The following is a 17909-nucleotide window of genomic DNA, read 5'->3' as shown; positions in this document are numbered from 1 at the left end:
GTGCAGAGCAATCACATTTCCCTGCTAATCAGGTCTTCTCTGCTAAACCCTCGTATATGCTAGCATCCCGGAATGTGGGAAATGTAATGTTCAGGATGATTTCCTTTAAATGAATAGTTTTGCTTTTTTCACGTCAGGCAGAATTTTAACGTAAGTTCCCTCTAAACTCGTTGCAACAAGCAGAGAAAGAGAGAAAATAAGGTTCCCAACATCTGTTCATTCAGTTTCTTCTCACGCGTGAGAGATGGGAAGCTAATGAGTTCATATTGATCCTTCCGGATCATTCAGACCGTTTACTGAGCGTTTATGTACTTTAGATGAAGAATAGGGAAACCCAAACACTTGAAACAACGACAAAACAGCAGTTCAAATCTCAATTACTAGAACGTCAGATGAAAATCTCAGCGAGTAGAATAAACACGCCTTAACATTCAGTAAATAAAGCCAGTGTTGTGCGTGAATAAGTCGAACTTTAAATTTATTCGGTGGCCATATATGGATGTTATGTTTTCCATAAAACGTTGTGTTCTAGAATCAAAATCACGTTTGCTTTGCCAGGTTTCAAAAATATGACTTGAATTTAGACAACCAGTAGAATACTAAAATACAATTACTAAATTGATATACTTTTATATATGGTCTGCGTGGCTCATAGGAGCAAATTATACATCTAAGTTAATCCCAAACAGAGACTTTCTTCATGTTACCTAGCAACATTTCAGCTAGTTTTGCTCTCAGGCTAACAACGAGTGGTTTGTTGAATCTTTTTCTCGTGTAGTTAATTTTACAGATATATAAACTGGTGGGACATATGGAATATAAATTTAATATTTTCGAGATTTTAGATTTGTTTAAATATGATATGTTTAAAAAAAAATCAGTAGTTCTTTTTGGATACATAACTTGGAACACCCAAACATAAAATATTTAAAAACACTAGAAAATCTTAACTTACATTCTCTAATATTGTCAAAATACATTTTTAGCTAAACAACTTGTGGTTAAAAAAATAGACGATACAATATGGTTAATGATAGTGATTAGTTTAAACGATTCTCTATGTAATAAAATAATAATTAAAAACAGATTCTCGATCGTATTTCGTTACAGTACAATGATATCAGTATTTTTAATATTTATCTGTTTAACTTGGACTACTCTTGTTTATCTTCTTCACTGTTAGCCAAATCGCACACATATCTAGCTTTAAGAAGTCCTGACACCTGAGCTTTATGGAGGTGTTTAATATCACAGGATTTATATATGGAGTTTAACACTTGCGAACCCAAAATACATTCAGTGGTGTTGCTTGTTGGAAATGGCAGACATGAATTAGCAGTACTCAGTGTTAAGTAAGTGTCTGTTGTAACAGACATGAATTAACAGTACTCAGTGATAAGTAAGTGTCTGTTGTAACAAACATGAATATTGCAGTACTCAGTGTTAAGTAAGTGTCTGTTGTAACAGACATGAATTACCAGTACTCAGTGTTAAGTAAGTGTCTGTTGTAACAGACATGAATTACTAGTACTCAGTGTTAAGTAAGTGTCTGTTGTAACAGACATGAATTACCAGTACTCAGTGTTAAGTAAGTGTCTGTTGTAACAGACATGAATTACCAGTACTCAGTGTTAAGTAAGTGTCTGTTGTAACAGACATGAATTACCAGTACTCAGTGTTAAGTAAGTGTCTGTTGTAACAGACATGAATTACCAGTACTCAGTGTTAAGTAAGTGTCTGTTGTAACAGACATGAATTACCAGTACTCAGTGTTAAGTAAGTGTCTGTTGTAACAGACATGAATTACCAGTACTCAGTGTTAAGTAAGTGTCTGTTGTAACAAACATGAATTACCAGTACTCAGTGTTAAGTAAGTGTCTGTTGTAACAGACATGAATTACCAGTACTCAGTGTTAAGTAAGTGTCTGTTGTAACAGACATGAATTACCAGTACTCAGTGTTAAGTAAGTGTCTGTTGTAACAGACATGAATTACCAGTACTCAGTGTTAAGTAAGTGTCTGTTGTAACAGACATGAATTACCAGTACTCAGTGTTAAGTAAGTGTCTGTTGTAACAGACATGAATTACCAGTACTCAGTGTTAAGTAAGTGTCTGTTGTAACAGACATGAATTACCAGTACTCAGTGTTAAGTAAGTGTCTGTTGTAACAGACATGAATTACCAGTACTCAGTGTTAAGTAAGTGTCTGTTGTAACAGACATGAATTACCAGTACTCAGTGTTAAGTAAGTGTCTGTTGTAACAGACATGAATTACCAGTACTCAGTGTTAAGTAAGTGTCTGTTGTAACAGACATGAATTACCAGTACTCAGTGTTAAGTAAGTGTCTGTTGTAACAGACATGAATTACCAGTACTCAGTGTTAAGTAAGTGTCTGTTGTAACAGACATGAATTACCAGTACTCAGTGTTAAGTAAGTGTCTGTTGTAACAGACATGAATTACCAGTACTCAGTGTTAAGTAAGTGTCTGTTGTAACAGACATGAATTACCAGTACTCAGTGTTAAGTAAGTGTCTGTTGTAACAGACATGAATTACCAGTACTCAGTGTTAAGTAAGTGTCTGTTGTAACAGACATGAATTACCAGTACTCAGTGTTAAGTAAGTGTCTGTTGTAACAGACATGAATTACCAGTACTCAGTGTTAAGTAAGTGTCTGTTGTAACAGACATGAATTACCAGTACTCAGTGTTAAGTAAGTGTCTGTTGTAACAGACATGAATTACCAGTACTCAGTGTTAAGTAAGTGTCTGTTGTAACAGACATGAATTACCAGTACTCAGTGTTAAGTAAGTGTCTGTTGTAACAGACATGAATTACCAGTACTCAGTGTTAAGTAAGTGTCTGTTGTAACAGACATGAATTACCAGTACTCAGTGTTAAGTAAGTGTCTGTTGTAACAGACATGAATTACCAGTACTCAGTGTTAAGTAAGTGTCTGTTGTAACAGACATGAATTACCAGTACTCAGTGTTAAGTAAGTGTCTGTTGTAACAGACATGAATTACCAGTACTCAGTGTTAAGTAAGTGTCTGTTGTAACAGACATGAATTACCAGTACTCAGTGTTAAGTAAGTGTCTGTTGTAACAGACATGAATTACCAGTACTCAGTGTTAAGTAAGTGTCTGTTGTAACAGACATGAATTACCAGTGGTCAGTGTTAAGTAAGTGTCTGTTGTAACAGACATGAATTACCAGTGGTCAGTGTTAAGTAAGTGTCTGTTGTAACAGACATGAATTAGCAGTGCTCAGTGTTAAGTAAGTGTCTGTTGTAACAGACATGAATTACCAGTGCTTAGTGTTAAGTAAGTGTCTGTTGTAACAGACATGAATTACCAGTACTCAGTGTTAAGTAAGTGTCTGTTGTAACAGACATGAATTACCAGTACTCAGTGTTAAGTAAGTGTCTGTTGTAACAGACATGAATTACCAGTACTCAGTGTTAAGTAAGTGTCTGTTGTAACAGACATGAATTACCAGTACTCAGTGTTAAGTAAGTGTCTGTTGTAACAGACATGAATTACCAGTACTCAGTGTTAAGTAAGTGTCTGTTGTAACAGACATGAATTACCAGTACTCAGTGTTAAGTAAGTGTCTGTTGTAACAGACATGAATTACCAGTACTCAGTGTTAAGTAAGTGTCTGTTGTAACGGACATGAATTAACAGTGCTCAGTGTTACTGTTGTAACAGACATGTTAAGTAAGTGTCTGTTGTAACAGACATGAATTACCAGTACTCAGTGTTAAGTAAGTGTCTGTTGTAACAGACATGAATTACCAGTACTCAGTGTTAAGTAAGTGTCTGTTGTTACAAACATGAATTACCAGTACTCAGTGTTAAGTAAGTGTCTGTTGTTACAAACATGAATTACCAGTACTCAGTGTTAAGTAAGTGTCTGTTGTAACAGACATGAATTACCAGTACTCAGTGTTAAGTAAGTGTCTGTTGTAACAGACATGAATTACCAGTACTCAGTGTTAAGTAAGTGTCTGTTGTTACAGACATGAATTACCAGTACTCAGTGTTAAGTAAGTGTCTGTTGTAACAGACATGAATTACCAGTACTCAGTGTTAAGTAAGTGTCTGTTGTAACAGACATGAATTACCAGTACTCAGTGTTAAGTAAGTGTCTGTTGTAACAGACATGAATTACCAGTACTCAGTGTTAAGTAAGTGTCTGTTGTAACAGACATGAATTACCAGTACTCAGTGTTAAGTAAGTGTCTGTTGTAACAGACATGAATTACCAGTACTCAGTGTTAAGTAAGTGTCTGTTGTAACAGACATGAATTACCAGTACTCAGTGTTAAGTAAGTGTCTGTTGTAACAGACATGAATTACCAGTACTCAGTGTTAAGTAAGTGTCTGTTGTAACAGACATGAATTACCAGTACTCAGTGTTAAGTAAGTGTCTGTTGTAACAGACATGAATTACCAGTACTCAGTGTTAAGTAAGTGTCTGTTGTAACAGACATGAATTACCAGTACTCAGTGTTAAGTAAGTGTCTGTTGTAACAGACATGAATTACCAGTACTCAGTGTTAAGTAAGTGTCTGTTGTAACAGACATGAATTACCAGTACTCAGTGTTAAGTAAGTGTCTGTTGTAACAGACATGAATTACCAGTACTCAGTGTTAAGTAAGTGTCTGTTGTAACAGACATGAATTACCAGTACTCAGTGTTAAGTAAGTGTCTGATGTAACAGACATGAATTACCAGTACTCAGTGTTAAGTAAGTGTCTGTTGTAACAGACATGAATTACCAGTACTCAGTGTTAAGTAAGTGTCTGATGTAACAGACATGAATTACCAGTACTCAGTGTTAAGTAAGTAAGTGTCTGTTGTAACAGACATGAATTACCAGTACTCAGTGTTAAGTAAGTGTCTGTTGTAACAGACATGAATTACCAGTACTCAGTGTTAAGTAAGTGTCTGTTGTAACAGACATGAATTACCAGTACTCAGTGTTAAGTAAGTGTCTGTTGTAACAGACATGAATTACCAGTACTCAGTGTTAAGTAAGTGTCTGTTGTAACAGACATGAATTACCAGTACTCAGTGTTAAGTAAGTGTCTGTTGTAACAGACATGAATTACCAGTACTCAGTGTTAAGTAAGTGTCTGTTGTAACAGACATGAATTACCAGTACTCAGTGTTAAGTAAGTGTCTGATGTAACAGACATGAATTACCAGTACTCAGTGTTAAGTAAGTGTCTGTTGTAACAGACATGAATTACCAGTACTCAGTGTTAAGTAAGTGTCTGTTGTAACAGACATGAATTACCAGTACTCAGTGTTAAGTAAGTGTCTGTTGTAACAGACATGAATTACCAGTACTCAGTGTTAAGTAAGTGTCTGTTGTAACAGACATGAATTACCAGTACTCATTGTTAAGTAAGTGTCTGTTGTAACAGACATGAATTACCAGTACTCAGTGTTAAGTAAGTGTCTGTTGTAACAGACATGAATTACCAGTACTCAGTGTTAAGTAAGTGTCTGTTGTAACAGACATGAATTACCAGTACTCAGTGTTAAGTAAGTGTCTGTTGTAACAGACATGAATTACCAGTACTCAGTGTTAAGTAAGTGTCTGTTGTAACAGACATGAATTACCAGTACTCAGTGTTAAGTAAGTGTCTGTTGTAACAGACATGAATTACCAGTACTCAGTGTTAAGTAAGTGTCTGTTGTAACAGACATGAATTACCAGTACTCAGTGTTAAGTAAGTGTCTGTTGTAACAGACATGAATTACCAGTACTCAGTGTTAAGTAAGTGTCTGTTGTTACAGACATGAATTACCAGTACTCAGTGTTAAGTAAGTGTCTGTTGTAACAGACATGAATTACCAGTACTCAGTGTTAAGTAAGTGTCTGTTGTAACAGACATGAATTACAAGGACTCAGTGTTAAGTAAGTGTCTGTTGTAACAGACATGAATTACCAGTACTCAGTGTTAAGTAAGTGTCTGTTGTAACAGACATGAATTACCAGTGGTCAGTGTTAAGTAAGTGTTTGTTGCAGAAGTACAATATAAAGGTTTGTGTTTTAATTACAAACGTGTTTATTCAAATCGATTTAAATTGTCAAGTGAATAGTTTGTTTCCACCTTTATTAGTACACCTTTTTTTTCCACCTTTATTCTTTGTACAACCCTTGATGAAAAAATTAGAAATAAAAAATAAAAATAAACCCGAGTATTTTCAAATATTTTGACCGTATATATCTTCAAAAGTCAACAAGGCCAGTCAGCTACTAAGTTGACTATGTCTCCAAGACTGAAAATTTTCTCCAGTCATTCAGTTGACTATATCTTCTTCAGAAGTAAAAAGGTTAGTCAATTATTAAGTTGACTATACCTCATTCAGGAATAAAAAGGTTATCCAGCTATTCGAAAGTACTCGGGTTTCTGGATCATGAGATACACATGTACGATCGATCAATAATGTTTGTATGATCTCTTAGATTTTTTTAATCTTAATACACTACGTATCTTTATTGATGACGAGAAACCCGTTTGAAATAAAAATGTATCTTAGAACGGCTAGTATGGTATTAACACTTTTGCTAATAAAGCAGAGAACAACGTTTCCAACTTCTCAGTTCATCTTCAGGTCACCAAAGAGAGAGTTTGCAATTGACCGTTGTCGAGCATATGTCTTAGGGACAAAAGTATAAACGAATACGGGATTGTAGGTGACATTGCTGTTGGATATAAGGTTATTAAGTGGTATAAGTACAAAGGTGTTTCTTTATGTTGGTTTAATTTAATTTTGGTTTTAATTGTTGTATAAATAGGGCTTCTATTGATTTTGCGTTTCTTTATATTTGTCTCCCTACTTATTATATGGGTGTTTTCTATTCATGATGTGCTAAAAACACGTAGGTCCAAATAGTCTTGATAAAACTGAAATAAAAACCCTTATAACCCAAGCGCTTTCGAAAGGTGGACCTTTCTTCTTCAGAAGCAATCTGGGAATGCTTTATGTTGTGTTTATTTGATTTGCAGTATTCAAAACCTGTGATGGTGTTTGTGTTCTTTGAATCTAGTTTTCATTTTTCTGCTTGTTTCTCCAATATAGAAGTCGTGGCAATTGTTGCATTGTATTTTATAAATAATGTTGGTGTTGTGTTTGTCAGTGTAGTTTTTACATAGTATGGACTTTAGTTTTGTATCTGGTTTTTGAATAAATTTTGTGTTTTTTGTAAGTTTTTTTCCGAATGTTGGTTATTTTTTCTTTAATTTCGGAAACATATGGTATACAGCAATGTAAGATTTTGTAGATTCTTGTATTTTGGGATTTATTGTTGTTTGTCTAGGTGTGTGTGTATAATTTTTCCATGTTTTTTTTTGGAGGAAATTTGTTTATGTTTATGAAGAGTTGTTTTTGTTTTATTTTGTTGATTTCATCATTAATGTTATCAGGTGAACATAGTTTTGTGGCTGTGTTTATCTGGTTTATTAATATGCTGAGTTTTGGTTTTGTTTCATGTGCTGAGTCCCAGGGAATGTATAATCCAATATGGGTGATTTTTCGGTGGATTTCTGCTTTGAACTGTGTATCGGTTCTTTTGATTTTAAAGTTGAAAAAAACTAAGTGTGTTCTGTAAGTGTGAATCCAGCAATTCTATCATCAACATACCTGTACCAGTATAGCGGTGAGTGTTAGACTGAATTGAACGCTGGAGATGCAACCTATGTCATAAAAATGTTGGCTAGAACTGGTGACACGGGATTCCCCATATTTAGGCCATTTATATGTAGGTAGTTTTGGTTATTGAACATGAAGTTAGTTTTGGTAGTAGCGAATTATATAAATATTGCTAATTTGTAGTATTTTGTTTAACTGGTTTTCATGTGTTTTTGTTGGATTTGTGTTTATTAGTTTAAATTTGTTTGAATCTGATAAGATGTTAACTTTTTGAATGTATTCATTTGTGTTCATTATAACTATAGCTATAGTTAAAAATAAACAAAAATTGAAAAAAACAATAACTACAAATGAAAAAAAAAAACACAATCCTAGAAAACATTTATTCTTACCTAGGAAAGACCGACTCACGCCCACCACAGATATACGGCACCCGAAACCTCACAAACCTGTTTGTCCACTACGACCCAAAATGTCTACCTACGAATCATTTATCTAGAACCTCGGTAAATGTATAACGTGGTCATTTTCTAAATATGTAACATCAACCGGCTTTTTTTCAAATACTCTTTTAACTTTAAATATATTTTTGACCAACTAAATCATGAAGAATGATTAATAAAGAATCGTGAATATCTTTAGAACTTCATATCCAAGGCCTCAACCCATTGATTCACATCCTCAGTAGCCAATTTGCAATCCTTATGGAACTCACTACCACCGAAACTAACCTTATGTTCAATAACCAAAACTACCAACAAATAAATGGTCTAAGTACGGGAAATGTCACCAGTTCTGGCCGACATTTTTATGACACAGATTGAATCTTAAGCAATCAGTTCAGTCTTACACCCACCACTATACTGGTACAGATATGTTGATGATACAATTGGTGGATTCACATCTACAGAACACACACTTAGTTTTTTCAACCACGTTAACTCTATCCACCCAACATCAAGTTCACCTGTGAACAGGAAAATTAACCAAATAGCATTTAATCTCAAGATCACAATAGCTGATACATAATTTAAAACCGAAATCCACAGAAAAATCACTCATACCGGATTATGCATTCCCTGGGACTCAGCACATGAAACAAAACTAAAACTCAACATATTAAGAAACCAAATAAACAAAGATAAACCTATGTTCATCTGATAACATCAACAACGAAATCAAGAAAATAAAACTATACTTCATCAACATCAATAAGTTTCCTCCACAAACCGTAGAAAACATTATATGCACAAACCTAGACCAACAAGAAACAAACAACAATAATAAATTCGAAAATACAACAATCTACAAAACCTTACATTGCTGCATACCATATGTTCACGAAATGAACGAAAAAAGGACCAATATTTGGAAAAAAACTTAGAACAAAACACAACATTCCAGTAAACACCAAATTTATTCAAAAACCAGGTACAAAACTAATGTCTGTTATGAGTAAAAACTGCATTGACAAACACAACAATAAAATACAATGCAATAATTGCCTTGACTTCTATATTAGAGAAACAAGCGGGAAAATGAAAACTAGATTCAAAGCACAACAAAAAAAAACCACCTTCACACGTTTCTGAACACTGCAAATCAAATAAACACGACAAAACCATAGAAAACACCCAGATATTAAGTAGGGAAACAAATATAAACAAACGCGAAATCAAAGAAGCCCTACTTATACAACAACTAAAACCAAAATTAAAACAATATAAAGGAACACCTTTATACCTATACTAATTAATAACCTAACATATACTGCAACGCCTCCTACAATCCTGAACCCGTTTATACTCTCGTCCCTAAGACATGTGCCCGGAAACGGTCAGTTGCAAACTTTCTCTTTGTTGACCTGAAGATGACCTAGGAAGAACAAAACTTTTTTCTATTTTATTCGTAAAGGTTAATACCTATACCAACCGTTCTGACATACATTCCGCATCTTTGATAAGTTGTTTGGGCAGAGTATTCGTGACAAGTATACTGAAACGGACGACAATTGTCTGTTGTAAAAACAAAAAGAAACACAAGTGTAGAAAATGAAATTTCTAAAGATTTTTTGTTGCTTTTCACAATAGAGAGTTATCGTTTTACAATAGAGAGTTATCTTTTTACAACAGAGAGTTATCTTTTTACAACAGAGAGTTATCTTTTTACAACAGAGAGTTATCTTTTTACAATAGAGAGTTATTTTTTCTTTTCAATTTGGTCATCAATATTAAGTACCTGTACTGCCGCCCCCCAGGGGCTCTAACGCTACAAATCATTAGACAGAACATAGACAGCCAATTGTATAGTTTTGGGCTTGACAAGAAACGTATATTACTGTTGCACGAGTCTCTTCACAGAGGTCATATTTAGGAAATTTAAACTTGAAAAATCTAACACAAACTGCTTCCAATTGATGAAAAATCTGCAATAAGATTTAAATCATATTATGTTTCTATGGTATCAATCTAGCTATCAAAGATATTCAAGGAATCACCACAACCCTGTACCTAGGATCTTTCACTAGTGTCTACTTTGTTCAGTGAATCCTTCATTTTCAAAATCAAATATAATCAGTGATGTCGAGAAAACCCACTTGTAGAGAAAAATATATGTAAAAACGGCTCGTTTGGGTTCAGAAAATATTTTACGTAGAAGAGCGAACAACGTTTCGACCTTCTTCGGTCATCGTCAGGTTCGCAAAGAAAGAAAGAGGTAACTGACAGGAAGCTGACCACATGTTTGAAAGGGGTTGTGTAACTGAGTGTCGGAATGTAGAGGGCGTGCTTAGATGTTTGAATATATAATTTTATTTTATTTATTTTATTATATTATTATTATATTAATTAAAGAAGCCTTACTTATACAACAACTCAAGCCCAAAATAAACCAATACAAAGGAACGCCTTTATACCTATATTGAAAATAATATAATAAATAATAATAATAAAATAAATAATATTTCACTTCTCTACGTAAAATATTTTCTCAACCCAAACGAGCCGTTTTTACACATATATTTTAAAATCAAATATGTAATGTCATTTTTATTCGAACCATCTAAGCTCTGTTACATCAGATTCTAGTTATTTTATAAAAAAGTTTAGTCAAGTTTTACATAAAACCATTGTTTGTATCAATGTTTACACTAAAAGTATGGTTTTACAAAATTATTTGAGATTATCAACCGCGGTAAAAGATTCTCTATGTGACACATTATTTGATGAAATCAAAATAGTTGAAATATTTAATCATTATTATCTCTTTCAAAATAAGTTGTTGTTTGTTTTAAATGTTACAAAGAAATTATTAATTAACTCGTCTTTTATTTATATGCAAAAACGGCTCGTTTGGGTTGAGAAAATATTTTACATAGAACCCAAACGAGCCGTTTTTGCATATAAATTTCTCAACAAGTGGGTTTCTCGACATCACGAATTAACTCGTCTGTTTCTAACTGAAACACAAATCTATTAAAACTACCTAGGTACAATAATTAATTAATCTGTTTCTAAGTGAAGCACGAATCTATTATAACTACCTGTGTACAATAGTTAATTTGTCTGTTTATAATTGAAACACGAAGCTGTTAAAACTACCTGTTTACAATAGTTAATTAGTCTGTTTCTAATTGAAACACGAAGCTGTTAAAACTACCTGGGTACAATAGTTAATTAGTCTGTTTCTAAGTGAAACACGAAGCTATTAAAAGTGCCTGTGTACAATTGTTAATTAGTCTGTTTTTAAGTGAAACACGAAGCTATTAAAATTATCTGTATACAATAGTTAATTAGTCTGTTTCTAAGTGAAACACGAAGCTATTAAAAGTGCCTGTGTACAATTGTTAATTAGTCTGTTTTTAAGTGAAACACGAAGCTATTAAAATTATCTGTATACAATAGTTAATTAGTCTGTTTCTAAGTGAAACACGAATCTATTAAAACTACGTGGTTACAACAGTTTCAACTAAATTCAGTTGTTTAATTCATTTTCTTTTTTAGCATCATCAGTGTCACGTATGCCACCTGGTGTCTAAATCAGAAAGATCTTCACCACCTCGGCTACCTTCTCGAGCCAAGTTTCCGGTTTTCATGGCAGGTGAGTGGATAAGTATGAAGTGCGAGATTCGACCGTTCGGATTATTTCTTCTGCGAAAGATGAAATTTTTCAATTTTAATCAGAGCTGGTACGGAGAGTACCTGTATTTCAGAGATGCCAAGTGTCAAGTTGCCATGTACACTCTAATCGCTGAGGGTGAATACAGACCAGGCCGTCCTTCCCATCATCATAGAGGATCCACAAACTACGATTTTATTGTAGAAAAGGCATTAATTAAGCCTCTTGACCAGCTATTTGTAGACAATCTCAATGGTCATGATAGTGGAATGTGTGGTCACAAAGGTTTTTGGCGACTAAACGTTTCACAAGACGTAACATTTAGCGGGGGGTGTAGCGGAATTGGTCTGGTTGTCCCAAACACAGAGTACGATATTGTTCGCACGGGCATAGATCATCACGGTCGGCCACAGTTATATCTGGGAGATACGGACACGGATGTTATTCCTTCTACTCCAGATAAAAGGCCCACATCATATCAACCAGCCTTAACTCAATGTCGATCTTTCACTGAACACATTGGAACTAACTACCTCTACCCTCTCCCCCGGGTCCATTACAACGTTATTAATAGAGCAGTTTCGAATACTTTAAAGGAATCATATTTTCTTATTATTCTGTTGGTTTTGTTATCCTGTGATAACAACGTTGTAGTTACCTTTAACAGTTAAACTGATTCTTTTAGAATAAGAGTCGCATTTCTGGGAATTTCTCAAATATTCGTTTCCCGTACTTTTATGTAGCATTATTTATTGATTGGAATCATTCAGCCCATTGATTTGATTATTAATCTTCTACAGAAAACGTGTTATCATGACTTTCGAATGACCATGTGTTGTAATATTATTTTAAATAACGAGCCTGTGGAAATTGCTTCTGACCATTTATTGTGACTTTTAAACAGTCAAATGGTTAGTTTGTGGTAGGCGTTTAATTATTTTTTAAAAGTAAAGTCATATTTCTAGAAGTTGATATATCAGACTCGTGGAATTCCAGATTTGGAAGTTTGCGAGCTGGGCTAAAATCCGTGCGATGTCAAAACATATTTTTCACTCTAATTTATGTGTGTTATTAAAGAAATTATAATTTCGTTAGCGTCGATTAACTGCCATCCCTCTGGTCATAAGTTCCAAATTAGAAACTATGGTAGACGTCATTAGAATCTTTTACATAAATATAAAATATAAATCAATGAAGAAAATTTCTTATTAAATTTTCATTTTATATTTTTAATCAATACCTCAAAAGTAAATGAGATGAACTAAGTATAACGTCCTTTGTAGTCTCACCCTCACAATGGTCACAGTTGTTTCGTCCTTTGTAGTCTTACCACCACAATGGTCACAGTTGTTTCGTCCTTTGTAGTCTTACCCTCACAATGGTCACAGTTGTTTCGTCCTTTGTAGTCTTACCATCACAATGGTCACAGCTGTTCGGTCCTTTGTAGTCTTACCCTCACAATGGTCACAGTTGTTTCGTCCTTTGTAGTCTTACCCTCACAATGGTCACAGTTGTTTCGTCCTTTGTAGTCTTACCCTCACAATGGTCACAGCTGTTTGGTCCTTTGATAGTCTTACCCTCACAATGGTCACAGTTGTTTCGTCCTTTGTAGCCTTACTTTCACAATGGTCACAGCTGTTCGGTCCTTTGTAGTCGTACCCTCACAGTAGTCACAGCTGTTTGGTCCTTTGTAGTCTTACCCTCACAATGGTCACAGTTGTTTCGTCCTTTGTAGTCTTACCATCACAATGGTCACAGCTGTTCGGTCCTTTGTAGTCTTACCCTCACAATGGTCACAGTTGTTTCGTCCTTTGTAGTCTTACCCTCACAATGGTCACAGTTGTTTCGTCCTTTGTAGTCTTACCCTCACAATGGTCACAGCTGTTTGGTCCTTTGATAGTCTTACCCTCACAATGGTCACAGTTGTTTCGTCCTTTGTAGTCTTACCCTCACAATGGTCACAGTTGTTTCGTCCTTTGTAGTCTTACCCTCACAATGGTCACAGCTGTTCGGTCCTTTGTAGTCTTACCCTCACAGTAGTCACAGCTGTTTGGTCCTTTGTAGGCTTACCCTCACAATGGTCACAGCTGTTTGGTGCTTTGTAGTCTTACCCTCACAATGGTCACAGTTGTTTCGTCCTTTGTAGCCTTACTTTCACAATGGTCACAGCTGTTCGGGCCTTTGTAGTCTTACCCTCACAATGGTCACAGCTGTTTGGTCCTTTGTAGTCCTACCCTCACAATGGTCACAGCTGTTTGGTCCTTTGTAGTCTTACCCTCACAATGGTCACAGATGTTTCGTCCTTTGTAGTCTCACCCTCACAATGGTCACAGCTGTGTGTAAACGCTTGCCATGATTAGAACTGTTTAAAAAAACACGCGGTTGTTACGACTAAATCACAAAGGATTTTAATGATTAATGTTGTTTAAAATGTCCATAAAATTTGGTTATTTTATTCAGTTTCATTTATAAAAAGTTGTTTGAAAATACAATGTAGTTTTCATTCTTGTTTCTTTGCGCTTGTGTTTAGCTAATTAAATGAAACGCGGTTCCTTCAGCCAGTATTAGAAATTATACAAATGTACTTCAGCTCTTCTTACTAACATTGTGTTCGTGTTTTTGGGACAACAAAAATTTTAATTTAATTAATGTAAGAAAGAAAATGGTAACAATAGTTTAATCTTCTCGCACCAAGATTGTGGTTAGAATTTTTAACTTGGTATAAAAACTGAGAATAAGAGATACTGATATTTCAACGTAGTCTCATCTGGTTGTGGTAGATTAATTAATACACCAGGTATGTCCGAAACGTTGGTCACGGCAATTGTTGTCTCATATAGGCTGTAGTGCATTACTACACCAGGTGTGGTAGTTAATCTGGGCTTCAAGACATGACAACAATTCTGCTTGTCTTCAAAGATGTGGTTATTTACATATACTTAGGGTAAAGAGAGTGAAAATAAAACCGACATTGTATACTTTAAATATTCGTCTGAAAAGAAATTATTTTGTATTAAACATGTTTGTTTATCCAATAGAAAACTGGCCATTGTAGATAATTATACTTTGACATTTTTTTTTTTACCAAGAATGTGGTTAATACTTGTACGAAGCATGTTCTTTTATTCAGTAAAAATTTGACAATTGAAGACAATGACGTTTTGACTTGTCTTCATCATGATTGTACCAAGGATGTTCGTTTAACCAGTAGAAAATTTACAACTGAATATAATTATATTTTGACTTGTTTTCATCAAGACTGTAGCTACTTCCTTAAATAAAGCATATTTGTTAACCATGTAATAAACTGATAAGATATAATGACATATCGACTTGCCTTCATCAGTTCCTTGAATCAGGCATGTTTGTATATTCAGTATAAAGGATCTGATTATGAGAAAGCATGTTATGTTGACTTGTTTATCAATGTTATATTTTTCATCTAATATAAAGACGGATAGGAAGATAGAACAATATTTCGATTTGTTCCCATAAAGAATGTTTTTTAATCATTTATGATAAGAGATTTCGTTTTGTCTCCGTCAAGGAAATGGTTTGTTCCTTGAACAAGGGATTCCATTTCAACTATTATAAAAGTTGATAAGAGATAGTGTATTTCGACTTGCCTTCCTAATATTATGGTTATCTTTTTAAATTTGTGTAAAACCTGATGTAAAGAGAAAAGACTCACTCGTCTTTATTGTAATTATGGGTGTATTTTTGAAATATTCGTTAAAAATGGTGTTTTTTTGCAGTGTTTGTATTTACGTATGTCACAAATTGTTTTAACTATCATTTTTAGCAAAGGGGTATTTGTGCTTTCTACGCCTTTTCTTGTCTTGCATAGGTCTTATGTGTTACTCAAAAGGTCTATTAAAATTGTATATTATATTTTATGTAATGTTGTAGTGATACTGGGTATATCTAAATGTATGTTGTCATAGGTCCTTATACGTTTATTATACTTTGATAAAAAAATTATACGTTTCTGTCACTGCATTATTCAAAATACAAATGTTAAGTCCGTACGTTTTCACTGTAATTTATCTATACAAAGTTAAAGAAGCATCTGCTGATGCTATAATAATTTCTTGTGAGACTCAAGTTGCAGAATAAGTGACAGATGTCGCTCTAGGTTAAAGTTAATATTTTATATTCTTTTTTATGGCAATAATGTAGTCAGTCATTTAAAGTGTAAATATTCATATATATATCTGCTTTCAGTAGACAATTCTAATTTCTTTAAAATTGTTTGCATTTGAAACCTCGAAATAATAATAAAGGTGTTCTCATAACTGCGGTTAAATTGAAGCTTTGGCCCACATAATACCACTTCCTTCCTATAATTTGGATGAACCCATAAAAAACATGGGATTAATTGTACCATGAAATGTTAACTTTGAAAATGAAGCTAAATATAAATTTAGTAACAGCTTCAAAACGTATCGCATATATCATATACAATTAGCAAACAAGAAAACAGAATCCATAGCATTTCGTTTTTCTTCGTCAATCTAACAAAGTGTGTTTACAGCTTTCAGGACATACCTGTCTACATTATAGTTTGAAGTCTACTCTAAGTTCTGTCAACTTTTAAAATTCAAGAATGCACTTGACTACCGTTTCTTCAATGCATGCGTTTATTTCTTATAACGTAGAACACGGGTGTTTGGCTGATTTACTACAAGGATATGCCGAAGCAGAAATTCTACTTTGTGCCTAGTTCTGACCTCAGAGACTCCGTTTAGTTCTGACTTACATAATGAAGTAATATTTGTTTCAGACATAATCTTTTTTAAGTAAATGTTTCATCGTTTATTTTATTTCTAAGTATTTATTCGTTTGTATCAAAGTTTGATCAAATATAAATAAAGTATTCACTCTCAATGCCATCAGTATAACGTTTTTTTATGGGATCACTTTCTTTTTACTCGCTGTTAAGGTATTTTATTACCTCGACCGCGAACTTCAAGCTGACGCTGCCCCACCCATAGGGCCCGGCATGGCCAAATGAGTTAAGGCGTTCGACCCGTAATCTGAGGGTCGCGGGTTCGAATCCCGGTCGCATCAAACATGTTCGCCCTTTCAGTCGTGGGGGCGTTATTATGTTACGGTCAATCCCATTATTTGTTGGTAAAGAGTAGCCCAAGAGTTGGCGGTGGGTGATGATGACTAGCTGCCTTCCCTCTAGTCATACACCGCTAAATTAGAGACGGTTAGCGTAGATAGCCCTCGTGTAGCTTTGCGCGAAATTCAAAAACAAACCCACCCACAGTAGTTCAGTAAGCAGGCTTATGACGTTAAAAATCGGGTTTCGATACTAGTTGCGGGCAGAACAAAGATAGCCCATTGTGTAACTTTATAGCATCAGACTAATGCTAGTGCTCATTACTAATAAAGTATGCGTTAGAACATCTACCAGCTGTTTTTCAAATATTACTGTCTAAGTTACGTAAGACATACATTAACATTTCAGAAGCTATCTTATGTAGCGTAATTCATCAGACAAAACTCTGATAACAGTAGCTTATATTTTAAATGAAGCGACCCACTTTTATATTTACAACAATCTTTGGTTGAAAACAAGTCATTCATGGATTTCGTTTTCTCCAATGCATTTGTTTTTACTTTTTCCATCTTTGATGTTTATGTTTTGCATGTGAAATCAACGATTCAAAGCTGTTTGCGTTTTTTATATCTTGAGAAGACACATTGACAGGTAGCTAAAGATAATATACAAGTTCAACTTACGACTCACAATTGTTTATTTGATGCAGCGACATCTAGCAATATAAATCTTAACTATATAATTATGTACTGTACATTCATACTTTATTCAGTTATTTTAACAAGATAGATCAATTTTCTAACACCACAATCGTGACAATATTTTATTGCACAAATCAAAATATTTATATCGATGAATAGTAAGGGTTGCTAATTGTTTAGTATTTTTAGATGTTCTAAATGATATTTATAAATCACAATAGTGGTCTGCTTTCCTAACTGAATCATTAATAATAAGTACATTTAAGCTTTTAGTTTAAAGTATTTTGCTAAAAGAGGTTATTTTGTAAAGCTTAGTAAAATCTAGGTTAAATAACCTAGATGTTTTTGT

General features: G+C 34.2%; 1 protein-coding gene across 2 annotated transcripts in view; it reads left to right on the top strand.

The window, feature by feature from the left end:
• The window catches only part of LOC143231652 (protein APCDD1-like), a 137533-nt gene extending 124347 nt beyond the window's left edge, over positions 1-13186 (top strand). Inside the window, exon 4 of one of the 2 annotated variants that reach the window (XM_076466200.1) lies at positions 11677-13186. In XM_076466200.1, coding sequence (XP_076322315.1) covers positions 11677-12462 — 786 coding nt within the window. In that variant the 3' untranslated portion in view covers positions 12463-13186. The remainder of the gene's footprint in view (positions 1-11676) is intronic. The other variant, XM_076466201.1, reaches the window with a different exon arrangement.
• The last annotated feature ends 4723 nt before the right edge of the window (positions 13187-17909 follow it).

Source organism: Tachypleus tridentatus, chromosome 11, assembly GCF_004210375.1.
Source record: "Tachypleus tridentatus isolate NWPU-2018 chromosome 11, ASM421037v1, whole genome shotgun sequence".
Lineage (NCBI taxonomy): Eukaryota > Metazoa > Arthropoda > Merostomata > Xiphosura > Limulidae > Tachypleus > Tachypleus tridentatus.
This window is presented reverse-complemented; position numbering and strand designations above follow the sequence as displayed.